The sequence below is a fragment of the Hyla sarda genome, chromosome 12, assembly GCF_029499605.1.
Source record: "Hyla sarda isolate aHylSar1 chromosome 12, aHylSar1.hap1, whole genome shotgun sequence".
Classification (NCBI taxonomy): domain Eukaryota; kingdom Metazoa; phylum Chordata; class Amphibia; order Anura; family Hylidae; genus Hyla; species Hyla sarda.
In genome coordinates, this window is record NC_079200.1 from 84,012,491 (window position 1) to 84,039,359 (window position 26,869).

Below are 26,869 nucleotides of genomic sequence, written 5' to 3' on the forward strand. Positions count from 1 at the left end.
GTTAAATATTCTTTCTAATTATTTTCTAATATACATGTCCCTCAAGCAGGGCTATACAACCTGACCTTATAATTCAGATTCATGATGTATAGTCAGGTTTGTGTATTGGCTGGATAAAAACTGCTTCTTTTTAGCCGCCTCTATGATATATCTAAACCATAAGTTATTTAAACCAGCTTATGGTCTATTATGCTTCCCTGGTTTAAATTATTAGTGGTACATAAATATTGCTACATATGTTCCAAATCTCTCTTTTGCCTATATGTGACCTCGGAATATAATGGATACTAACAGACATACCTCATATAGTTCCCACTGACTGACTTGTGTATGTACTAGTGACTTAATAGTTCCCACTGACCGATTAACTTACACACTAGTGACGTAATTGTAACTATAGCAACTAACATCAGACTCATTGACCGCTTGCTGATACAACTGACAGCGTCAGGATACTTAGCCGCGCCCCTCCTATTGGCGTCTGACGGGGGCACGGCACTCCTGAGGCTGTTAGACAGCGACCGTACATAACGTCAGACGCCGCAGACACATGCACAGAGCGCGCAGTAGCCGGTTGTGACGGCTCCCTGCCACTGCAGGTATGCGCCCCGTCGTCTGAATCCCTTGCCAAACACCAGGACCGTGAGTAATAGATCCTTTATCAGCAGTGTCTCTTTTCTCCACAGGACACAATAGTGATTTGGGCATTGTTTGTATACTTTTTTGCAGGTACCTGAATACACCACGTGAGTGAGAACAACTAGATGATGGGGCACAGGCTTTATTTGCAGGAACCAATGCTGATGGCCATATGTCTCTCTTGCTTTTTTCTATAGGTACCTGGAGTTCCACGGCAGTTGAGTCCCTAATTCAGTGAGCAGTGTTACTAACTGCTCCTTTTTAAGGGATTGCAGTATAGGAGATCCTCCATTGAGGACAATTGGATATGAACGATTGATGCATATATGAGAACTGTACATATTGATTCAGGTTGCTATTGATACCCGACAGCTTGTTTTTGTCCTTATTCCCCTGAGGACAGCGCATGATTGTGCTAGAAACGCGTTGGGAATTGTACACTATTGGACTATTTCTATCTGTGATTTTGTATCACTATGGTTTTGAACCTCGCATCCTCTTGATAATTCTTGATAACATTGTGGACACCGGACCCTGGTGTTTATATGTTATGAGTATACTGCAATTGATATAATTGATTTAATTCTATTTTAAAAACACTAACACCTGGTGTTTTTGCAAGAACATTTTAATAGATTTATTAAAAGTTATATTTTAGGCCCTCCCCGCCTTGACTTCACATATATAGATTAGGCTAATTTGTTAGTGCCCTAAGATCAGCTCTGGTTCCAGTTACAAACTCTCAGAAGCTGATTGGGATTTATGCCAAGCCAGAATTCTCCCCAGAAGTGGAGAGGACCCATCTGCAGACAGCTGTTTGGGGTTTTTATTGAAGAAGCTTTATTGTCCGTTCAGTCATTACAAGTCATACGATAAATTACAATCACACAAAGCATGACAGTACAATACACAGCAGAGGTTCCCTAAGCTATACATCGCACATCATACTACTCTAACACTCCGCTCAATCCTGTAATAGAAAAGCACAAGAAGTCGAATAATAAAACAATACAATCTGTGATCGGGATAGGAGCGGGGGTAGGGAGGGGGCGAATCACAGGACCGAAACTACTGGGCTATATCTTCAGGCAGACAGCTGTTTGGGGGTGCTTGCCCCTTGTCAGTAAAGAGCAGGGTGTTCTGGCTTGGCTGAAGATGAGAGACCTGTGACTAGCTAAAGGGGTCAAGTATTTTCCTCAGGGAGAGGAACACCGCTTCCGGTGTAAGACAGAGATTGAAAAAGGCCATTAGCACTCTGTGGGCTTTCTGGGTAAGGAATATGAAAGTAACTCATCACACCACCTTCTCAAGTAGCGTGCCCTAAGATCAGCTCTGGCTCCAGTTACAAAGTCTCAGAAGCTGATTGGGATTTATGCCAAGTCAGAATTCTCCCCAGAAGGTGAGAGGACCCATCTGACCCCTTTAGCTAGTCACAGGTCTCTCATCCTCAGCCAAGCCAGAACAGCCTGCTCTGTACTGACAAGGGGCAAGCACCCCGAAATAGCTGTCTGCAGATGGGTCCTCTCCCCTTCTGGGGAGAATTCTGACTTGGCATAAATCCCAATCAGATTCTGAGACTTTGTAACTGGAGCCAGAGCTGATCTTAGGGCATGCTACCTGAGAAGGTGGTGTGATGAGTTAATTTGCATATTCCTTACCCGGAAAGCTCGCGGAGAGCTAATGGCCTTTTTGAATCTCCGTTTTACACCGGAATCGGTGTTCCTCTTCCTGAGGAAAATACTGGACCCCCTTAGATATATATATATATATATATATATATATATATATATATATATATATATATATATATATATATAAATAAAACTTTATATATACAGAGAAGTCACTGTGTCCATAGATGACATTACTTATCCTATACTGGACCAGTAATTACATCTAAATAGGACTTTTTTTAAGGCATCCTGATCTTGTTAATAACACTTCCCCTACGGGAGTAAATGTGTTACAAATAGCAGAAAACCAATGTGTTTTACCAAAACAGTTATAGAGGCGATAGATAAGAGGAAAGCATTCAGACTACTGAAGCAAAAAGGTAGTGGGGTGGCACTAAAAAAATAAAATAAAAGAAGTATAGAAATAAATTGGTGAAAACACAAAACAAAAATAGGAAAAATTTCAACAAAGGAAAATTGCTATAGAAAGTAAATAGAATCCCAAAATATTATTCACCTACATAAATAATAAACTGAAAATGGGGGAGTATGAGGAAAAGGCCAATCAATTAAATACCTTCTTCTATACTGTATTCACACAGGTATATCCAATGTCAGATGATATGAGAAGGGATAGTGTTAACTATACAACAAGTCTCACCTGTTTAACCCAACACGAAGTGCAGGACCACCTTATTAACATTAAAACACAAATCTCTGAGCCCAGATGGCATCCATCCCAGAGTTTTGCAGGAATTAAATACCGTGATAGACAGATTCTTATTCCTTATATATAAAGATTGCATAATGTCAGGGATTGGTGCTTAGCAAATGTGGTACCAATATGTAAAAAGGGATCCTGCAAACTATAAGCCTGAAAGTTTACCATCTGTTGTGGGTTAATTTTTGAAGGGTTTTTGAGAGATGCTATTCTTGAGTAACGTAATGAAATTAACCTAACACAGCATCAACATGGGTTTCTGCAGGATCGACCCTGTCAGACTAATCTGAGAAGGTCAGTTATGGATTGGACAGGGGCAATGCTGTGGGTGTTGTATACAGTGCCTTGCAGTTCTTCTGTTTTGTTAATCTGAATTTTATGTGATGAATCAGAACACAATAGTCTAAGTTGGTGAAGTGAAATGAGAAAAATATATAAATAAAACTATTGTTTAGAAATGGAAAACAGAAAATTGGCATGTGCGTATGTATTCTCTGGTGCAACCAATTACCTTCAGAAGTCACATAATTAGTGAAATGATGTCCACCTGTGTGAAATCAAGTGTCACATGATCTGTCATTATATATACACACCTTTTTTTGAAAGGCCCAAGAGGCTGCAACACCTAAGCAAGAGGCATCCGTAACCGAACACTGCTATAAAGACCAAGGAACTCTCCAAACAAGTAAGGGACAATTTTGTTGAGAAGTACAAGTCAGGGTTAGGTTATAAAAATATATCCAAATCTTTGATATTTCCCAGGAGCACAAATCTATCATAACCAAATGGAAAGAACATGGCATAACAGCAAACCTGCCAAGAGACGGCTGCCCACCAAAACTCACGGACCGGGCAAAGAGGGAATTAATCAGAGAGGCAGCACAGAGACCTAAGGTAACCCTGGAGGAACTGCATATTCCACAGCAGAGACTGGAGTATCTGTACATAGGACGACAATGAGCCGTACGCTCCACAGAGTTGGGATTTATGGCAGAGTGGCCAGAAGAAAGCCATTACTTTCAGATAAAACAAAAAAGCATGTTGTGAGTTTGCGAAAAGGCATGTGGGAGACTCCCAAAATGTATGGAGGATGGTGCTTTTACTTTTCGGCCATTAAAGAAAACGCTATGTCTGGCGCAAACCCAACACATCACCCAAAGAACACCATCACAGTGAAACATGGGGGTGGCAGCATCATGCTGTGGGCATGTTTTTCCAGCAGCCGGGACTGGGAACCTGGTCAGAGTTGAGGGAAAGATGAATGGTGCTAAAAACAGGGAAATTCTTGAGAAAAACCTGTACCCCTCTGTGCATGATTTGAGACTAGGACGGAGGTTCACCTTCCAGCAGGACAATGACCCCAAAACACACTGCTAAAGCAGTGGAAACATGTAAATGTGTTGGAATGGCCTAGTCAAAGCCCAGATCTCAATCCAATTGAAAATCTGTGGTCAGACTTAAAGATTGCTGTTCACAAGCGCAAACCATCCAACTTGAAGGAGCTGGAGCAGTTTTGCAAGGAGGAATGGGCAAAAATCCCAGTGGTTAGATGTGGCAGTTCATAGAGACTTATCCAAATCAACTTGGAACTGTGATTGTCACAAAAGGTGGCTCTACAAAATATTGACTTTAGGGGTTGAATAGTTACCGTATTTATCGGGGTATACCACGCACCGGCCTATAACACGCACCCTCATTTTACCAAGGATATTTGGGTAAAAAAAGTTTTGTACCCAAATATCCATGGTAAAATGAGGGTGCGTGTGTGTGCGTGTATACCCCGATACACCCCCAGGAAAGGCAGGGGGAGAGAGGCCGTCGCTGCCCGCTTCTCTCCCCCTGCCTTTCCTGGGGTCTAGAGCCCTGCTGCCGGCCCTTCTCTCCCCCTGGCTATCGGCGCCGCTGCCCGTTCTGTCCCCCTGACTATCGGTGCCGGCGCCGATAGCCAGGGGGAGAGAAGCGGCGCCGACAACCAGGGGGAGAGAAAGGGCCGCTGCCCCGTTGCCTCCCCCCATCCCCGGTGGCATAATTACCTGGGTCGGGTCCGCGCTGCTGCAGGCCTCCGGCGCGCGTCCCCTGCGTCGTTGCTATGCACGGCGCACTGACGTCATGCGCCGCGCTGTGCAGCGCATAGCAACGACGCCGGGGACGCATGCCGGAGGCCTGCAGCAGCGCGGACCCGACCCAGGTAATTATGCCACCGGGGATGGGGGGAGGCAACGGGGCAGCGGTGCCGGCAATGGGTGCCACTGCCCTTTCTCTCCCCCTGGCTGTCGGCGCCCCTTCTCTCCCCCTGGCTATTGGCGCCGGCAATGGGGCGCCGGCACCGATAGTCAGAGGGACAGAACGGACAGCGGCGCCGATAGCCAGGGGGAGAGAAGGGCCGGTAGCAGCGCTCTAGACCCCAGGAAAGGCAGGGGGAGATAAGCGGGCAGCGACGGCCTCTCTCCCCCTGCCTTTCCTGGGGGTGTATCGGCGTATAACACGCACATAGACCTTAGGCTAAAAATTTTAGCCTAAAAAGTGCGTGTTATACGCCGATAAATACGGTATGCACATTGACTATTTCTGTTATTTTGTTTGCTTCACAATAAATAAATAAAAAAAAACATCTTCAAAGTTGTATGGGTATGTTCTGTAAATTAAACGATCTAAATCCTCAAACAATGCATGATAATTCCAGGTTGTGAGGCACCAAATTACTCTTGATACTGTGGCACACAAAAGGTTAGTACATAAAATGATAAAGTTGGGACTAGGGGAGGATATATGTAAATGGTTTAGAAACTGGCTCAGTGATAGGAAGCAGAGGGTGGAGATCAAAGGAACTTATTCTGGTTGGGTGACAGTTACCAGTGAGGTACCACAGGGGTCAGTACTGGGGCCAATTATTTTCAAAATCTTTATTAATGACCTTGTAGAGGGATTTCAGAGTAGATGACACTAAATTGGGTAAGGTGATCACCACAGACGAGGACAAAATAATATTACAGAGGGATCTGGGGAAGCTGGAGGCTTGGGAACAGACATGGCAAATTAATTTTAATGTGGATAAATGCAAGTTTATGCACTTGGGCCATAAAAACTAAAATGTCAAGTTATGTGCTAAATAATAAAACATTAGGAAAAACTAACGAAAAGGATTTGGGGTACTGGTGGACAGTAAACTCAACTTGACCAGTGCCAGGCAGCTGCTGCCAATGCTAATAAAGTTATAAGAGGCATAGAAGCTTGTGACTGGAACATAGTTTTCCCTCTGTATAAATCACTAGTCAGACCATATATGGATTATTGTGTCCAGTATTAGTCACTTATACATAAGAAGGACATGGCTGAACTGGAGCGAGTGCAGAGGAGAGCGACCAAGGTAATTTATGGTATGGAAGAATTACAGGACCAAGACAGGTTATCAAGCTTGGGGTTATTCAGTTTGGAGAAAAGACATCTTAGGGGCGATTTGATCATTAAAAAGATCTCTGTACTGTCCATTCATATATTAGTACAAGGATCTTTTTATACCTAAGCCTCTTCTATACATTATGATGTATGAATCAAACAAGTTCAAGGGGGCCTGGATGTTTTAGGCTCCTTTCACACTGCTGCTTGTGCCTGGCAGTGTGACGGCCGTTAGACGTTGCAAGCACAAATTTTTCTCCTGCTATGTTCTTTTTCAACTGCTATCTTCCGGCGGAATAACTGGAGTCATAACAGACGTCAGAGAATCCCATACAAGTGAATGGGATCATCTGTGCCCGTTATGACTCCTTTTAGGCTCCGTTACAAAAACAGACATTAAAAGGGGTTGTCCGCTGCCGCTCGCAGCATCCGAAAGTTCATTACTCCGAACGCTGTGTGCGGGTTTCAGCGTTCGAGGCCGCCCCCTTGTGACGTCACGCCCGCCCCCTTGTGACGTCACGAGGGGGCAGCCTCGAACACGGAAGCTTGCACACAGCGTTTGGAGTAATAGACTTCCAGACGCTGCGAGCGGAGCTCCGGAAGGCAGGGCAGCGGACAACAAACGTCCGTTTGTAATGGAGCCTAGTTTATAGTGTGAAAGTAGCCTTACTGGTAAAAAAATAATAATATTGCAGGTTATGGATACTAGATTTATGGGGAATAGAATGTTGATACATATTGTGGTCGAGAAGGAATTTTTACTTCTGTTATGGGGCCACTGACGTGAGCCTCATGGGCGTTTTTTTGCCTTACTCTGGATGAATACAGTAGGTTTTAGGTTGAACTTGACAGACTTGTGTCTTTTTATTTTTTTTAACTTTATAAACTATGTAACTATCCTGCATTATTCTCCAGAAATGCACTCACTATTCTGTAGCTTTAAAACTAAAATCTCCCAGCATTTCCTGTTCAATGCCTGCAGAATTTGCTATGCTGAGTATTCAGTGAAGAGTCCCGTTTGCTCCACACACTATACAACCATCTGATCCTTAAGGCTAAGTTTTGGAAAAAACGCCAAAAAAAACACCAAATCTGAAGCAGGGCATTTTTTTCTGGGTAAAAACTCTGCAGATAAATGTTAGCTGCAATTTAATAGGGAATCTCCAAATGCCATATCCACTTGCCGTTTTTCTTCTCTTTGGAGTTTTGCTTTATTTCTGGGCTCAGTGGGCAATTTTCAAAAATCCCAGCATGTTAAGACTGTGGTGTTTTTTCTGTAAAATCTTGGCATTTTTCTAACATAGAAGTCTTTGGAAGTGAAAAAACACCATGTGGCTTTGCAGATTTGTGGTTTGTTATAATTTTTTTTTTTTTTTTTTACACTTTTCATTTATGAAGATTAGATTTAAGTAGTTAATCTGTTTTCCCTTCTTATCAGCAGCACAATATTGGGTTAACAATCATCCCTGTGAGCTAGCAGGTCTTCTGGAATTTTTTGTGATTAAATCTTCAACTCCCTGCTGTATAAATGGACCTTCCCCTTCAGTTCACGAAGTTTTTTTTTTTTTCTCTAAAGAATGAAAAAAAAAACATCCTTTTGTCTTAGGACAGGACTCTTGTGCTGCTCACAAGACTAAGGGAAAACAGATTAACTACTTAAGTCTAATCTTCCCTAGCATCTGTCAGCGGCACAATAATGGGATGTAGCTAGTAGTATCCCTGGGCAGGTTAGCAGTCATAACAGAAACTAATACAGATCTAGAAAACAGTGTTTTATCTGCAAATAGAGAGTCCAACTTGTAATGCTTTAAGAATGTCACAGGAGTGGACTATGCATGATGCACTGTTACAAATTAGCTTTAAAGGAACCGAACTCCGCTCTGCCCAGGAAGTGGCCATCACTCTAGTTGAGTGTGCTTTGATGAACTCAGGGGGTTGTAAATCCTGACTTATGTACACCTCCTTAATACAGTCTGAGATCCATCTGGATATTGTTGCTTTGGATCGCTTCTCGGCCTTTTGGCTAAGATCAAGTGTAGTATCTGTTCTCATCAGATACATGCTGATGGACAGACAAGCTGGAGTGGGGCTGGTGGGGAATGGGTGCTGCATGGAGGGGGAAGGTGTACCGGGGAGTCTCGGGGCTGGTGTTACATAACCAGCTCAACGGCTGCCCTGATGTGACCTGTTTCCTCTGGGTCTCGCCATGAGGTTGGGGGGTGTAGAGCCAAGGTACTTTTGTGCCTTGGCGAGTGGTGACCCTGAAGTGCCGAAACTCACTGGGTGTTATAGCTCACTGAGTGAACGCACTGCCCCATTTACTCTTCACCTTTGGCACTCACCCTTGGTATCCTGGCCTTCTGGCTAGGATCAGGGAAATTTTTATAGATCCGGCCGGATGACCGGGCAGTATATCTGCACTCATTCACTTATTTATTATTTTTGTATGTCACTGTGCCACGTTGCGTGTTTTTGTTTGTACACAGGATTGTCAGGATGCAGTAGCCCTTCTGGGTGTCCCTCCTGGCGGTCTAGGGGAGGTGTGAGTGGCCATTAGGTTCCTCACCTCCCTGCAACCCCTGGGCATCTGGGCTTTGGTCAAGATGCCATCAGCATACGGCTCCTCGGCTGATACCTTGGTTAACACCTAGGTTGAAGCATGGTGCATTTGCGGCCCCTTAGTAGCTTTGGCGAAAAGGGGCATCGAACCTGGATCCTTGCAGGTGCCTTTTGGCCTGGAGGTGAAGGGTAGGTTTGTTGGGGGGCCTCTCTCCTGTTGCAGAAGGGCTTAGCAATAGACCACATCCTTTGTGCACGTGTTTTTTTATGTGACACGTTTGCCCTTTTTCTTGCACTTTGAGTGATAGAGAGCACTTGCCTCGGCTCTTAAAATAAAAAAATAAAAATATTGTTGCCTTGGAGGACTTTCTCTGTTGTTACCTTGGAAGGAAATAAACAAGTTCTTGTCTTTACGAAAATTCCTTTGTTCTGTCAATATACATTCTTAGACATCTGACGTCAAGCTTGGTGTAGTCAGTCTGAGTATTCTCCTCAGATGAAGGCGAATACCGAGGAAAAGTTATCACCTGATTTACATTTAAAAGTGAGGGAAGTTTGTTACTTGCCTAACTAAATGTCATGTATGGCTTAGTTTGGATGCCTGTACTAGTATTGCATTTCTAGAGCAGCTGCGACTGCTCGTGTTTTTCTGTTGTGTTTTTCTTCTTTGTTTTGTCTTATGAAATTTATTTTAAAAAACTATTGAAAGTGAAAATGACGGAAGTTTATGTAAAAAGATGGAAGGAATCTCAATAATACTCTATCTGAATAAAAAGATAGATAAGGCTTTTCAGCTGCCAATGCCTGTAGTTCTCCTACTCTCTTTGCTGAGATTACAGCTATCAGAAGGGCAGTCTAAACAGTGGAATTTCAATGAAGTCTCCTCAAGGGGTTCAAAAGGTTGCTCAAATAGTTGCCTTAGTACTAGTGAGAGCTCCCAAGAAGCCACTGGTTGAATTATTTTAGGTCTTAGCCTATTTAAAGGGGTACTCCACCCCTAGACATCTTATCCCCTATCCAAAGGATAGGGGATAAGATGTCTGATCGCAGGGGTCCCGTCGCTGGGGACCCCCGCAATATAGCATGCAGCACCCACCTGTATCTGCTTCCGGCAACGCTGGAAGTTCTGGCTCCCGACCACGGGAACGGAAGATTGTGACGTCACGACTCCGCCCCTGTGTGATGTCACGCTCCGCCCCCTCAATGCAAGTCTATGTGACGGCTGCCAACACGCCCCCTCAATACATCGCTATGGCAGAGCCGGTGATTGCCGAAGGCAGCACTCCGACTCTGCCATAGAGTTATATTGAGGGGGCGTGTCGGACGCCGCTTCATGTGGTGGTCAACACGCCCCCTTCCCGCAGGCTGCCGGGGGCCCCGTACAGGAGATCGCGGGGGGCCCCAGCGGTCGGACCCCCCGCGATCTGAAACTTATCCCCTATCCTTAGGATAGGGGATAAGTTTTTCACCACTGGGTATATCCTTTAAGGCTTTAAGGAAATCCATGACCTCCTGAAATTGTGAATTGAGAAACTAGGTCCTGCTTTGGTTCCCAATACATCTTTTGGCTCATAGTCATGAGGAGCGAGAACCAAGCGAAAAACTATTTTTTTATTAAATCAGATTTTCACATTTTTTATAAGGTTACACACGACAAAGAAAACACCCATACACTACTCCTCCCACCCCCCCCCCCCCCCCACAAACAAAACTATTGCAAAGGGCTGATCCTCTGCATAGAGGGAATAAAACCTTCCTAGTTTGGCATTCAACCTGGTGGCCACAATGGCTATTTCTGGCACCCCAAACAGTTCTGTGATCTGATGGAAGACTTTTTGAGACAGGGACCATTCTCTGGAAATGGTCATCTGACAACTTAGGCGATATGCCAGCACGTTCAAGGTTCCTCTGATGTGTACAGCAGATAACCTGGTTATCCTGGTCTCTGCCCATGACAAGATCTTGCCCACTTCTACAAGTATCATTAGCGATCTTGTCCCATCTGGTTTGCTTATATAAAAGACAGCTGACATGTCTGTTATTATTCAAACTTCCTTCCTGCAAAGGAATAGTTCAAAGTGCTTTAGGGAATAAAAAATGGCTGTTACTTCCCTAAAATTTGAGGACAGCTTTCTTTCTGTTGGGCTCCAGGTTCCGGACACTGTACAACCCACAAGATGAGCGCCCCAACCTGATCCGGAGGGGTCTGTTGTAAGAACTTACCACGTTGGTTCTACTAAGGACATACAGTCTATTAGATTGTTCCACCACTGAAGAGAGTCCCTTGTGTGGAATAAAGTGTATGGGGTGTGTCCAATCCTGACGAAGTTCTGTTCCAGACTTGTAAAATTTCCGCTTGAAGGGGCCTGAGGTGCCAAAGTGCCCATGGCATGGCATCATCTGATGAGGACAGTAGGCCTAAGAAGCTCACTTGTGTTCTGAGAGTGACAGCCCGGGGAATTCTAAGGAACAGATACCCTCTTTAAATACGGTCTTTTCTTGTGTCGGACAGGTATATCTTCATTTCCTGAGAATCTATGACAAAGCCTAGGAATTTCTATGTGGTAGCTGGAACAAGGTTTGATTTTCCTGGTGACAAACCAACCTAATTCCATCAGGAGAGATAGAGTAAGAGTAGAGTGGTATTGGCTATATAATTAGCCAATCGTTCAGATATGGAATTATTTTTATTCCTTTCAAACTGAGGACGGCTACTACGGAGGATATCACCTGGGTGAATACAAACTAAAGCAGAAGTTATACCGAAGGGGAGTGCTTTAAACTGAAAGTGATTCCCTTGATACTTATTGCTATACGTAGAAACAGTCTGTGGGCTCGAAAGATCTGAATATGGAAATAAGTGTCCCTGATGGTTTGGGAATTAGGAATACTAGGGAGTATACCACCATCCCTACCTGAAAGGGTTGCACCAGCTCCAGGGCGGTCAGAAAGAAAAGTTCCAGAATAGAATTCTCCAATAAAGTCTTCTTTGGTTCTTGAAGGTTCTGAGATGAACCTTGTGGGGGGGTACAAAAGGAAAGAAAGCGCATGGCCCATTTGGATAGTGCTCAGGACTCAATAATCTTATTTTTTGTACCCAGGGGGAAAAAAAAACAAAAAAAAAAAAAACAGACAGACAACCGCCTACTTGTATCTTGATTGTCAAAATTGTGGTTTTCTGTTAGGACTAGGGCCCCTTGACACACCACCTCTTCTAGAAGGACAACATGCCCTCCCTCTACCAGATGTATAGGAGAATCTTGCTCTAGGGGATATCTCTGTTGGATAAGAATCTATGGGGTGATCTAGAAGCGTGCGGTAAAAATCCCCCCCTACCACCGCGGTAGGCTGGGCCAAGGAAGCAAACCACAAATGATTTGCAGAATCCCATAAGTAGTCAACAGCCATGTTTATGTGTTTAAAGGAGGACAGGATATAATCCCTCTGAACACTTGCATCTATCAAGGTGCGCAAAACTTCACAAGAGGCAACAGATACAGCAGGATGACTCGCAGCAACCACATAAGATCTTTTAAGAGCAACTTCAATTCTCCTGTCCATTAGGTCTTTAACTGGGTACTCTGCCCCTAGACAGGTTATCCCCAATCCAAAGGATATGGCATAATCTATGTGATCACGGGGGTTCCGGCCGCTGGCACCCCATGTGATCTCCAGGCGGCATTACGGACATGGAAGCCTGGTGCCACGCCCCCTCGATTCAGGGGATAACATGTCTAGGGCCGGAGTACCCCTCTAAGGCTCGAGCCATCCTCATCAGGAACTAAAGTTCTCCGAGATTTTGGAAATAGCTGTATCCACTTTTGGTGGAGAAACCTAGTCCTTCATCTGGGATTACTCCAAGGGGTACATAATTTAACCAGAATCAAAGGTGGGGTATCTCCCCTCCCCCCCCCCTCCTCCGAGGAAGAAGAAACCATTTTATAAATTTTTTCCTGCTGGAAAAAAAACAGTGTCTTTTGAGATCCATCAGGTCGCGGGACCAGGATGTTGATCCTGGGGAAGCCTCCTCCTCCGCCTCTAAGGGGTCCAAGGCCTTTAAAGCGGATGAGACCCTATTGTCAGTACTTAAAACGAAGTGGAAGAAACCTGAAAAAGGGTCCGGTCCTATCTAAACTATTTAAGACCATGTTTCTCATTAGGAAAGATCAGCTTTCCTCGTGGGGCCCTGTCCCCAAGGTTGACATAGCGGTCACTAAAATGTCAAAAAGTACCATGGTTCCTTCGGAGGATGGGTCTTCCCTCCAGGACCCAATGGACAGCAAAGCTGCTTGTGCCATTAGGCGCTCTTATTCTACGGCTGCTGCCTCAGCATCTGTTTCTATTGCCTATTCTGAAGTAGCAACTTTCCTGAAGGCCCGATTATCTTCCATCGAGTCCGATCTGGACCAGGGGATCCCTAGAGACTAAATTTTGGCCTCTTTCAAACTGGCCAATTTGGCCATCGATTTCCTTTGCAACGCTGCTACTCAACAGCTGAAGCTCGCATCTAAAACCATGGCCTTGTCTTCCACTGGACGCCATCCCCTCTTGTTAAAGCCTTGGAAGACAGCTCTTCTAAGCATACTTTATGTAACATGCCCTATGAACCCATCATATTATTTAGTAAAGAGTTGGACCGCATAATGGAGGGCCTGTCTGATAAGAAGGGCAAATCCCTTCCTCAGCAGACCTTTCACGGTCGGGGCAGGCGTTTTGGGAAAGGTCAATGTCCCAATCCAAAACCCCAGAAAGATTGGGGTAATCAACGCCGGGGCGGTAACCGCTCCCGTGGCTCCAAGGAGAAAAAAACTCTGATTGCGGGCTTCGAAGAAGCTCTGGGTTCCCTGCCGGTTTGACCTTCCCAGTTTCCCATTCTGCCCCACATATTCCTGTAGGTGGCCACCTACATCATTTTCTAAGCACCTGGACTCTGCTTATTCAGGACCCTAGGGTCCTGAGAATAATTTTGGATTGTTATTAGATAGATCTCGAATCAGTTCCTCCATTCCAGTATGTGGAGACAAGTTTTCTTCCTCCAGTCAAGCAGTTGGCGCTAGAAACATATATTCTGGAGTCCTTCCAGAAGGGTGCTCTGGAGGAGGTTCCTCCTTCAGAACAGGGGCAGGGATCTATTCCCCAGTTTTCCTAGTTCCCAAGGTAATGGGAGACTGGCGAATGATTATAGATCTGAGATTTTTCAATCAGTACGTAAAGTGCAAATGCTTTCATATGGAAACTATTAAATTTGTGATCAACCTTATCTTGCCAGGGGGATTACCTGGCTACCCTTGACTTAAAGGATACTTACCTCCATATGGCCATTCACCCTGCTTCCAGGAAGTATCTAAGGATCGCTGTCCAGGTAGGGGGAGTTCTAAAACACCTCCCGTTTGTAGCCCACTCATTTGGAATTTCTTTGGCCCCACACACCTTTACCAAAGTTGTGGTAGCTGCTCTAAAGCTTCAGGAACTCAGCATTGTACCCTATCTGGATAATTGGCTCCTCAGAGCTCCATCTCAAGCAATCCTGTCCCAACATCTCCAGATAGCTGTATCCTTCCTTCACCGGCTGGGTTGGATAGTCAATTGGGCCAAGTCCAATTTCCTCCCAACAACATCAGTGAGGTTCCTCGGCTTCATAGTCGATACAGTCTCAATGATGCTCCACCTTACTCCTGAGAGGAAATCTCGGGTTCAAGAATCGGTACCCCGGAGCCTGTCCATTCGCACTCATGCGGATGTTGGGTACTTATGTCCGCTACCGCGGATGCGGTTCCTTGGGCTTTTTGGCATCTACGCCCTCTTCAATCAGAGGCTCTTGCCACTTGGAATCACCGGCCATCAGGCCTGAACAACTGCCACTCCCCATCTTACGCAACCCGATCTTCTCTCAGATGGTGGTCTCACCTGGAAGACGGCAGGTCCCTGATCCAACCCTCTTGGATCATATTTACTACCGATGCATCCCTTGTAGGTTGGGTCTCCCCAAGAGAGATTGTTAACATCCAATCTCCTGGAGATTCGAGCAATCCACTAGTATTGCTCCACTTTGCTTCTCTTCTTCAACGGAAAGCTGTTAAGATCCAATCCGACAGCAAGACGGCTGTAATGTATATTAACAAGCAGGGAGGCACTTGATCACAAAGCCTCCTCAGAGAGGTAGGTCTGATCTTGGATGGGCAGAGAAGAACCTCACCCATCTGTTGGCAGTTCATATTCGGGGTACCTCAATAGGATAGCCGACCGCCTGAGCAGAGGACTTCTAACCACAGGGTGTTCTCTCCACCCAGACATATTCAAAGAGATAACACTCAGGTGGGGTGTGCCAGAGATAAATCTCATGGCGAAAAGGTTAAACACCAAGTTGGAGAGGTTCTGCTCCCTTTACAGGGAAGACAACCTGGTGGCAATCAATGCTCTCTCAATCCCTTTGTTATTTTGGCTATTATTTTATATTATTTTTTCTGTTCTTCTTGTTACAACAGAAGGGGACAGATAGTGACCCTCTCCTTTATATTGTGTAATATGGGTGTTTTTAATTCATCAATTAGTTTATTAATCAATAACATTTCCATCTGTCCTACAAGTTCACGGGGTCCATCTGTGCTATGTGCTATCGTTAATACTAAGAGGAAAAAAATAATCATTAGAAGCTAACGATTATGTTGTACATCTTGGCAAAAAACATTAACTTTTCTAATATACTTCATAAGAAAATTTTATTTCCTTTTTATAGAAATCATGGCTTATAAAATCATGCCTTTGTCCAAGATGAAGCACAGGCCTGGACAAAGTCCAGGGAGTGAGGGTGGGCTAGCACTCCTCTGTGCTCACTCCTGTCCGATAGCACTCCTCTGTGCCCTCTCCTGTCCGATAGCACCCCTCTGTGCCCTCTCCTGTCCGAAAGCACCCCTCTGTGCCCTCTCCTGTCCGATAGCACCCCTCTGTGCCCTCTCCTGTCCGATAGCACCCCTCTGTGCCCTCTCCTGTCCGATAGCACCCCTCTGTGCCCTCTCCTGTCCAATAGCACCCCTCTGTGCCCTCTCCTGTCCGATAGCACCCCTCTGTGCCCTCTCCTGTCCGATAGCACCCCTCTGTGCCCTCTCCTGTCCGATAGCACCCCTCTGTGCCCTCTCCTGTCCGATAGCACCCCTCTGTGCCCTCTCCTGTCCGATAGCACCCCTCTGTGCTCTCTCCTGTCCGATAGAACTCATCTGTGCTCTTTCCTGTCTGATAGATACTGCTCGAGTGGTGAAATTACTGAGAAACTCAGGCGGTGCAGGATAACGATTTTTATTGAGATTAATTGGGACAACGCGTTTCGGCATCTGCTGATGCCTTCCTCAGGTCCACTTAACAATTCCCATATTCCTATGTTCAATGTGGGAGAGCTGGAAGATGATCCTGTCTGGCGTCTGCACCGCTGCTGGTCTGTCAGACCAGCAGCGGTGCAGACGCCAGACAGGATCATCTTCCAGCTCTCCCACATTGAACATAGGAATATGGGAATTGTTAAGTGGACCTGAGGAAGGCATCAGCAGATGCCGAAACGCGTTGTCCCAATTAATCTCAATAAAAATAGTTATCCTGCACCGCCTGAGTTTCTCAGTAATTTCACCACTCGAGCAGCGCCTCCACTGTACCGGCTTCTTTTCACCCTTTCTCCTCACATTGCATATCGGCTCCTTATTTAGGAGCTCGATGCCGGTGGGAGAGCAGCAGCTCATCCAACACTAGGGCTGCACAGGTCCCAGTGCGGCCCCCCCCCCCCAAGGTCGGTATATCACTGTTGGTGTGGTGGAGGGTGCACATCAGTGAATACATTTCTCTCAGGGAGCGCCCCCTGCACCTTTTTCTCCCTCTCGTCTCCTGTCTGATAGAACTCCTCTGTGCTCTCTCCTGTCTGATAGCAATCCTCTGTGCTCTTTCCTGTCTGATAGTACAGTGTTAATCTGACAAGTGGCCACTTAAGAAATTAAGATCTTCCCCTTGTCAAAGCTACCCTCTTCAGAAGATGATTTCTCTGACAAGGAATTTTTTTCTTCTACTATTGCAACATCCTCTGAGGAAAAAACACATACCTCTTTAAGCAGGTAGTATCAAAGATACTAAGATGCAGTTATCAGCAAACTCCAGGAAAACAAATATTATGCAGCAACCAAACTGATTAAAGCAGGCTTAAGAGACCTGCTAAATGTTACTACCTAGTTTAAACACACCTGCTGGCGCCAAACAGGGTAGCCACACCCAACAACTCTGCCTATCCCCCCATCCCCGATTCTGAAATTTAACATATGAAATCTATACACAGCCTGCATAATAGCAAAGACAGGAGGACTCCAGCTCGGTGCAGATCTAATAGCCGCTTTATTCACATGAATCTACATGGATCACAGGTACAAGGCAGGATGTGACACGTCTTGGCCAGGTGCTGGCCTTAATCATACACGTGTATGAGTAAGGCCAGCACCTGGCCGAAATGCGTCACATCCTGCCTTGTACCTGTGATCCATGTAGCTTCATATTAATAAAGACTGCTATTAGATCTGCACCGAGCTGGAGTCCTCCTGTCTTTGTTATTACAAGTTGGATGTAGTCCTTGCCTCTCTCCTGCTCGGTCCTGTTGGCTTTGGGGTGAGCTTATCTACTCTTCTATTACTACAACCTGCATAATATACAAAGAAAAAAGGATATTCTGCTGTCGTCCCAGAGAGAAGACCGGCTCCCGACATGCCCCCTCTGACGTCAGCGCCTCTCTCGCGACCAGTAGATAATAAACAGCAATCCCGGCTAGCGCACTCCTAAGAGCAAGGAGATGGCTGCGCACTGAAGTGTATGGCTGTAAACGGCTCTACAGAGTATAGGGCCGTCTCAGAACCTCCCTGAATACTCTGCAGGGAAAAGTATCTAGATGCAAGTATGTCAACTGGCTGACCACAAGATAATTGGCTTTAGAATGTTAGGGTCTCCAATTAGCTCGCGGTCAGCCATCTGAAGTCCGGCTGTTTTCAATTGCTATTCAACAGAGGAGGATCTAGAAGATTATAGATTCTCTCTTGCATACATCTTGACTATTCATTTTAATCCTACGGGCTGTAATATGAGTTGCGGCCACCAGATATTGCTGCTGAGCTATGTTTTTAACTGTTAAGTAGCTAGCGGTCCGCACTAACCTGCCCCAGCTGCTCGCAGGCCGTCTGATACTCTGCCCGCTGACACAAGTCTTTAACACGCTGATACTTGGGCAGGAAGTTCTCCTCCTGTGCATCCATCTTGTCCATCTCTCTTTTATGTAGCAACTTTCTACAATGTTGACAAAGGGGAAAAACATTAGTGGCATGGACCCATAAAAGGTGAAAGGTTCTGTGAGGTCTGTACCCTACCCCACCTTTCCCCACAGGCAAATCAGGACTCACCCACGCTCCACCAGAAAGGACTCTCTCCAGACCTTTACTTTTTTCTGAACCTGAAACCTAAAAGAAAACAAAATTAAAAACTAAAAGGGGGATAAGCAGGCACCACGATGGGAACAGTGGTAGTCGTGATGAATGCAATTTACACAGAATGCTCAAAGGCCAGGGGCACTCGCTGCACGGCTCTGCTAACATGTGGGAATGCTCTGAGAAACTCATTAGACATAGCGTCTCTTATGCGGCTGGTACATGCTCCTAATGTTTTGTCATGGTTACTGTCATACTGTTAAACACGTATGAACCTACAATCCAGGAGAATGTGTGTCACTGGTTCCAAATCATTATACGGCAATTGACAACTCATGAAGCACTCACCGATTCAACGGCCGCTCAGTGTCCAGCAGCTTCAGTATGGACTTCCCGTCCATGTCTGCAGGAATATCCAGCCCTGCGATGTCCAAGATGGTCGGGGCCAGATCGATATTCAGCACAATGTGAGGGTTCCTGGAGATGGATAAAAAAAGATCAGTCTCTATTCAATTCCAGGGCTGCAGTTACTATTCAACTGTTTCATCAGGTCTTCTACTCCAGTCACAGGTAAAGCTGCGGTCGATATTCTAATGTTGCATCAGGTCATACTCCTGTCACATCTAGAGCTGCAGTCACTATTCTGCTGTTACATCAGGTCTTCTACTCCAGTTATAGGTAGAACAGCAGTCACTATTCTGCTGTTACATCATGTCTTGTTACAATCCAGCTAGCTGTCGGGCTGCGGTCGCTTGTTGGTTTGGTGTTTGCTGCTGGGCATTGCAGAAGATGTTGGCATTGCACCTGGTATGTGCAGTAACAGATATATGGAGACTCACAGTGAACCTGCATCCACGTTTGGGCCGCGGATGTAGAACGGCACCCGGATGTCAAATTCATATGGCATGGACTTTCCCTTTACCAGCCCAAACTGGCCAATGTGGTATCCGTGGTCTGCTGTGTAGATGATGTACGTGTTGTCCAGCTCACCCAGCTCCACCAACATGTTATAGATCTAGGAGATGACAGTCATTGTTATATCCATATACAGTTCTCCCCACACCCATTTATATGGAACTCCAGTCAAACCAAGAGCTGCAGCAATAGAATGCACACATCTGGGAAATATCTGTAGCATTCAAAATGTATAAAAGAGATATAAGAACATTAAGCATAGTGGCTCTAGAAATACATCACCACACAATGCTGAGTAACTTAAGATTTAATATCAGAACAAGATAATGTATACTCTAGTCACATCCAGAGCTGCAACATTCACATATAAAAGTATAAAGTATATACATAAAAACAAGTAATTATTCAGCATATTATGGCAACATATTTCTAGAGCAGCTACAGTGGGGATCAAAAGTCTGGGCCCCCCAGGTAAAAATTTGTATTAATGTGCATAAAGAAGCCAAGGAAAGATTGAAAAATCTCCAAAAGGCATCAAATTACAGATTAGACATTCTTATAATAGGTCAACAAAAGTTAGATTTTATTTCCATCATTTACACTTTCAAAATAACAGAAAAGAAAAAACATGGCATGAACTGCCCCCTTTGCAAAGCTGAGACCTGCCAGGATTGTTCTAAATCATCATCTAAGAAGACCAGGTGATGTCAATCTCAGAGGTTTTAAATGCCCAGACTCATCTGACCTTGCCCCAACAATCAGCACAATGGGTTCTTCTAAGCAGTTGTCTAGAAATCTGAAACTGAAAATAGTTGACACTCACAAAGCTGTAGAAGGCTATAAGAAGATAGAAAAACGTTTTCAGATGTCAATATCCTCTGTTCGGAATGTAATTAAGAAATGGCAGTCATCATGAACAGTGGACATTAAAGCAAGATCTGGAAGACCAAGAAAAATATCAGACAGAACAGCTCGCAGGATTGTGAGAAAAACAACTCAAAACCCACGTTTGACTGCACAATCCCTCCAGAAAGATCTGGCAGACACTGGAGTTGTGGTACACTATTCCACTATAAAGAGATACTTGTGCAAATATGGTCTTCATGGAAGAGTCATCAGAATAAAACCTCTTCTACATCCTCACCACAAAAATCAGCGTTTGAACTTTGCAAATGAACATATAGACAAGCCTGATGCATCTTGGAAAAAAGTTCTGTGGACCGATGAGGTTAAAATTGAACTTCTTGGCCGGAATGACCAAATTACGTTTGGAGAAGAAGAGGAACAGAATTTAATGAAAAGAACCTCTGTCCAACTGTTAAGCATGGGGGTGGATCAATCATGCTTTGGGGTCGTATTGCAGCCAGTGGCACAAGGAACATCTCACGAGTAGAAGGAAAAATGGATTCAATAAAATTTCAGCAAATTTTGGATGCTAACTTGATGCCATCTGTGAAAAAGCTGAAGTTAAAGAGAGGATGGCTTCTACAAATGGATAATGATCCTAAACACACCTTGAAATCCACGGGGGATTACATCAAGAGGTGTAAACTGAAGGTTTTGCCATGGCCTTCACAATCTCCTGACCTCAACATAATTGAAAATCTATGGATAGACCTAAAAAGAGCAGTGCGTGACAGACAGCCCAGAAATCTCAAAGAACTGGAAGACTTGTAAGGAAGAATGGGCAAAGATACCTCAAACAAGAATTTAAAGACTCTTGCCTGGCTACAAAAAGAGTTTACAAGCTGTGATACTTGCCAAAGGGGGCAGTACAAGATATTAACTCTGCAGGGTGCCCAAACTTTAGCAGACACCATTTTTTTGTTTTCTGTCATTTTGAAAGTGTATATGATGGAAATAAAATCTAACTTTTGTTGACATATTATAAGAATGTCTAATCTGTAATTTGATGCCTTTTGGAGATTTTTACCATCTTTCCTTGGCTTCTTTATGCACATTAATACAAATTTTTACCTGGGGCGCCCAAACTTTTGATCCCCACTGTTTGGGTAAAAACTATTTTATACTAAATAAGATCCAGAGACGCACTCACCAAGCTGTTACATCATGTCTTATAGTACCGTTCACATCCTGAAATGCAGTCCCTATTCTGCTGTTACATCATGTCTTATACTCCAGTTACCTCTACAGCTGCAGTCTCTACTACTATTACACCATGCTCTATCACCTTTTGTGAAATTGCTAACAGAGTGATCATCAGTATGGATAGATGCTAAAAAGCTCTTGTGACCTATTCCTGCTCACACAGCTGAAGGTTTGTTGTACGTAACAGTGCCTTTCCCATGCTGGGCTCCAGGCTGTTGGCTCTTGTGGCACTGCAGCTGTGTGAGCATGATGTGGTCAGGTGTTGTAGGCTCATCCCTGTTGCGTCTGCACCTTCTCCATTGAATCTTCGACAGACATCAGGGTCTGTAATCGCCGCCGATGCAGCATGTTGGTGAATTCCATGTGGATGGGCATCATGGGTCCTGTGTACCTCATGATCCAGTGCTTGTCTGGGTTTGGGGCATAGTTATAGCTCGGGGTTCTGAAAGACAAAACCAGGTTCAGTCCATCTGTCAGGTCATGATAGGAGAGTGACACACTGTGACCATTAACTTCTGCAGGGTTACACTGATATACCACACATAGAACTATTATGGCGGGTAATAGGAGAACATCTCTCTTTATTAAAACAGAACAATAGCCGACACCCACGGGATGAAAATGTTATCCATTGTGTTACCCTACAGAAAGTGTTAATACTGAAACTACCCCAACTCCTGAGCAAGTAACTTATCCAGCAGAGTGTCTGTTTTCACTGGAGATCTGGCATTTTATTCACAAATAGCCCAGTCCCCCCCCCCCCCCCCCAATTACTCACATGTGCTGAGAGGCATTGGAGAACATGTGAGAATACTGGGGTGCAGCATCTTCAGGGCCGTGGGGGGCAGCATGGCTAAGCACCATCAGCACTGGGCGGTGGGGGTACAACTTCTTTGAGGTGCGGAAGAAGCTTAAGCTGTTGTTTGTGATGAGATCTGTCAAATAATCCTATGGGACGTACAAGTAGAAAACATGAGACCTCCCCACCCAATAAGACCCCTCCATGGAGAAGCGGCAACACACTCACCCATTAAAGAGTATTCCCATCTCAGCTTGCTATCCCCTATCCATAGAATAGGGGAGAACAAACTGATTAGTGGGGGTCTGACCTCTGTGACCCCCAACGATCCTGAGAATGGGGACAAAATTGCCTCAGGAATAAATGGTGTGCACAGCCGCCTCTTCATTCCTTCCATTTTTAAGTTCAGTACTTGAAGGTGTTTAATGGCTTCATAGAGAATCAACGAAACACTGACTGCGCACACACAGTGCACTGTATTCAATCTAGGGACTATTTTGTCCTTATTCTCAGGATCAGTAGGGGTCCCAGCAGTCAGATCCTCAGCAATCAGCCTGTTATCCTCTATCCTATTGAGGGGGAGAGTCGTCACCTTGGAGTAGTCCGATCCATGTTTCTCCTTTACTCCATTTCGGCAGAGTGTGTAATTGTAGAAACGAGAGTTCTTCACCAGGCCAACCCACTCTTTCCAGCCCGGGGGGACGTACGAGCCATTATACTCATTTAGGTATTTGCCAAAGAAAGCTGCAAGACAAGACGCAGGAAAGGATGAAGTCACAAGACCGGAACAAGGACACCATGCTGCTTAACCTGCAGCTTGTATGTGGCACCAACATCATCCGCCAGAGCACTGGGGAAGACAACAAATGAGGTCACCAGTGTGGAGGGAGTGGACATGTATTTAAAAATATACGTGATACTGTGAATTGAGCCTCTGTATCTAAGTTATGTGCAAGTTAGCTGCTGTATCTCATCATGTGCGATCCTGTCTGCTAAGCTCTGTTCATTCGATTCTAAGCTCATCATCCACATGGTACGGCCACATCCACTTCAGTAGAGGGGTCATTTCAACCTGGGAGTGCTCCTAAGACATCTATAGGGGATGGACTATAAAGTAAAAGGATTGTATATGGACACATGCATTATCAAATGATCAGGATCTCATTACTTGGGTTTAGGGGGCATCTAATTTCGCTCTGGGGCCTCTAGGACATCTATACATGGTCTCTGAAGAATAAAACTGAATACGGATACATGTGATGTCACATGATTGGGGTCTCAATACCAGGGTTTGCTCATTGCTCTGCAGTTTCTCACATTACTGCAAATTTTTTTGATATTCCATATTTCAGGTTTCACCAGCTCCAATTAGCAAAGAGAGACACATTGTGAATGAGCTGATGCCATGCAGATGGTGGTGTGGCGCAGCGGGAGAGGGGGAATAATTTCAAATTGTGCTCCTGCAGCCTCATCAGAAAACATGGAGGAACGACTCAACAATTTTCCATAATTCCCCTCCACATCTTTTTATGATTATTGTAGGATTATTTGGGGCTCCTGAACTATCACCCCTGCTGTCAGTCATGGTTAGGTGCTTTATATCATTAGACAGAGTTGAAGGTTATGAGTTGTGCCCATTGCACCAGGGTGGCTAGTGAAGTAACTGGATTGTTTGCAGCTGATCAGAAGCCTGTTCCTCACCCCCCCCCCCCCCATACACTCAGAGAGAAAAAAGGAGTAAATTTTTCATTCTCCAAACACAACATAAAACTGCCAGTGACTGACCAGTGATCGCCCCTCCCCCATCTTTGAATGTGACGACATCATAAACGTGAAGGCACAAAGTCTGCTAACATCCTATATATGCCCTTACCAACCTCTACTACAGTCCCATCAGATCTACATAGTCAGCAGTTACCCCACGCACCCTCACATCTGCTGAATCATCTCCCTCACCCTAACGATATAGACAATAGAAAGTAAGATTAGTCAGTGAGTCCTGATTAGTATGATACAGGTGTCCCAGGCAAGTACTCACCTGTCCTGTAGCCAGTGTTGTTCAGGTAGACTGAGAAGGTATGTGGCTCATGCTGCACCTGCCAAGACGGAGACGAGCAGTTCTCATTGTTGGTGTAAGTGTTGTGGTTGTGGACATACTTCCCGGTTAGGATGGAGGAGCGAGATGGGCAGCACATGGGCGTAGTAACAAAGGCATTTATAAAGTGTGTTCCCCCCTGTTCCATGATGCGCTTTGTTTTGTTCATCACGGACATTGAACCTGGAAGAGAGCGAGAAACAGGAGGGAGGAGATCAGGACCTAGTACATCAAGAGAACATCATATTACCAGAGCTGTGCTATAATAATATAGCTCTGGATGTAACAAAATATAACTGGATCTGTGCAGTTCCTTGTTTTAAAGATCTATGTCTCGCACCCCGGCACTAACCTGCAATATTTTAGGATGCAAGATGAAATATGAGATGAGGTAGCTCAAAAATCTCCAGGACAAAAAGGGATAAATGGCAGTCAAGAGCAGGTGTAGTTACCTTTGTATTCTTCAATGAATTAAGAAAAACACTACCCATAAAGCTAAAGTTGTTTATTAGTAGTTGTACATATAACTAGTATTTCCTCTTTTTGGCCAGACAAGGAAAAAAATATATTTTAAAAATTTAAGGTGTACACTTTTTTTTTTCACTGTGTACATTATAAAGAGTAGCAGAAGTGTATAAATCTAGCAATAAACAATACTGCATTATTAACAGACACCTGGCAGGTTATCTATAAGACCGCATAAGAAACCACCAAGAGGCGACAGGCTTGGTGTATGACAAGAGCACAATGACATCACCGCTTCTTCCACTTCTGAAGCCTCAGGAGAAAATAGCATTGCCATATTAGAGGACACAAATGATGACACAGAGGATGCATACATCTTTAATAAGGATAAAGGGGAAGATTTATCAAGACCTGTACTTCGGAAATGTTAACCAGTTGCCCATAGCAACCAATCAGATTACATCTTATTTTTCAGAGGCCTTTTCAAAAATGAAAGAAGCGAACTGATTGGTTGCTATAGACAACTGGTCGACTTTTCCTCTACACAGGTTTTGATGAATCTCCCCCAAAATGCCTAAACTCTTTTCCAACATGAAAAAAATTGTTAGAGACTGACAAAAAAGAATCACATAAAAGCATACAATATCAGCTTTATTATTGTACTCTAAATTTAAATTAAGTTCTGCCTTTTTATCTGGTCCTTAAAGGACTGGTTTAAACGAGACTGCTCCAAACTAGAGAGGGGGACTGAACCTGGGGTGAAGTTTAAGTCTGTACAAATTGGATTCTTGCTTCTAAAAGAATTTGAATGAGAAAAAATGGGGCTGCCTTTCTGGAGGCCCAAAAGAGACCCTTCTGAGGGGAAGAGGCAATTCAGATATAAGCAGAACACCCGCTGTGCTACAAGGGGAGCAGCCAAAGTCTGGTGAAAAAAATCTTCAGATTCTTGGGTTACAGCTACCACTCAAAAAGGATACTTACTAGAATTCAGAGCTCCTCCTCCAGACAGGTTAAAGATGTTCTGCATCAATTTATCCACAAAGGTTCTCTGAAGGAAGTTCCAGCTCAAGAATTGTGTCTTAGGAGTATACTCTCCCATATTTCCAGTACCTCAAGCCAGCAGAGTTTGGCATCTGGTCATAGATTTACCTTTTCTGTATCAATTCTTCAAAAAAAACATTTAAAACGGAGTCCATTAAGACAGCAACCATGGCAATTTAGCAAAGCGGCTCTCTAGCAATAATCGACCTTCAGGATGCATATCTGCATGTTCCAATTCTTCCTCTTGAAATAATCATCAATCTTGAAATAATCATTCTCCATCACAGTCTAGTATAGCATCTTATGTTTCAGATCACGTTGTCACCCAGAGTGTCCCAAACATTGCGGCGATATTAGCAGCAACTCTTCAATTACAGGGGATTTTTGTCCCTCAACATCTGAAAATAGCTCTCGATATGTTGGAAGCTCATGGATTCATAATAAATAAAAGGAAAATATCAGCTCCAGCCAACTACACCGATAGAGTCTCAAAAAATTTTCACGCACTCAAAACCTTCAGTGACCTCAGTCACTGTTCTATTCAACATGCTATGAGGATTTTAGGAACTCTTACCCAACCATAGGAACAGTACCATGGGCCAGGGCCACATCAGGTCTCTCCATTATCAATATCATAGCCCAAGATGCTGGGAGAGAATACCAAATCTGGTCTCTTCTCTTGAGTTGCTTGTGACATTGAAGTAAGTGCTAGATTGCTCAAGACATACTGTAAGGGCAAAGATATAGCTAAGCCTCCACTAGTCCTCGGATGCATCCGATTAAGGTTGGGGTGCCCATCTAGGCAACACCTGGACACATGGTCTCCATGGGAGAGTAGTCTATTGTCCAACTTTAGAAAACTAAGGGCCATTAAATTGGCCTTGTATCCCTTCCAGCCTCTTCTACACCACAAGTCTACACAAGATTAATCCGACAATATTTCAGCGGTTTACTATCTCAACAAGCAAGGTGAGACCAGGTCTCTCTGGTCCTGGGTGGAAGAACATTTACAGTGGT

At 44.5% G+C, this 26,869-nt stretch overlaps 1 protein-coding gene and 1 pseudogene across 3 annotated transcripts in view; one reads left to right on the forward strand and one right to left on the reverse strand.

The window, feature by feature from the left end:
- SULF2 (sulfatase 2) overlaps nt 1-26,869 on the reverse strand; it is a 135,180-nt gene that overhangs the window by 20,442 nt on the left and 87,869 nt on the right. For all 3 annotated transcript variants that reach the window (XM_056549009.1, XM_056549011.1, XM_056549012.1), the window contains 8 exons: nt 24,290-24,529; nt 22,844-22,995; nt 22,231-22,400; nt 21,744-21,894; nt 19,268-19,443; nt 18,777-18,905; nt 18,405-18,461; nt 18,162-18,291 (listed from right to left, as the gene is read on the reverse strand). In XM_056549009.1, coding sequence (XP_056404984.1) covers nt 18,162-18,291; nt 18,405-18,461; nt 18,777-18,905; nt 19,268-19,443; nt 21,744-21,894; nt 22,231-22,400; nt 22,844-22,995; nt 24,290-24,529 — 1,205 coding nt within the window. The remainder of the gene's footprint in view (nt 1-18,161; nt 18,292-18,404; nt 18,462-18,776; nt 18,906-19,267; nt 19,444-21,743; nt 21,895-22,230; nt 22,401-22,843; nt 22,996-24,289; nt 24,530-26,869) is intronic.
- LOC130297165 (U2 spliceosomal RNA) lies at nt 8,433-8,509 on the forward strand (annotated as a pseudogene).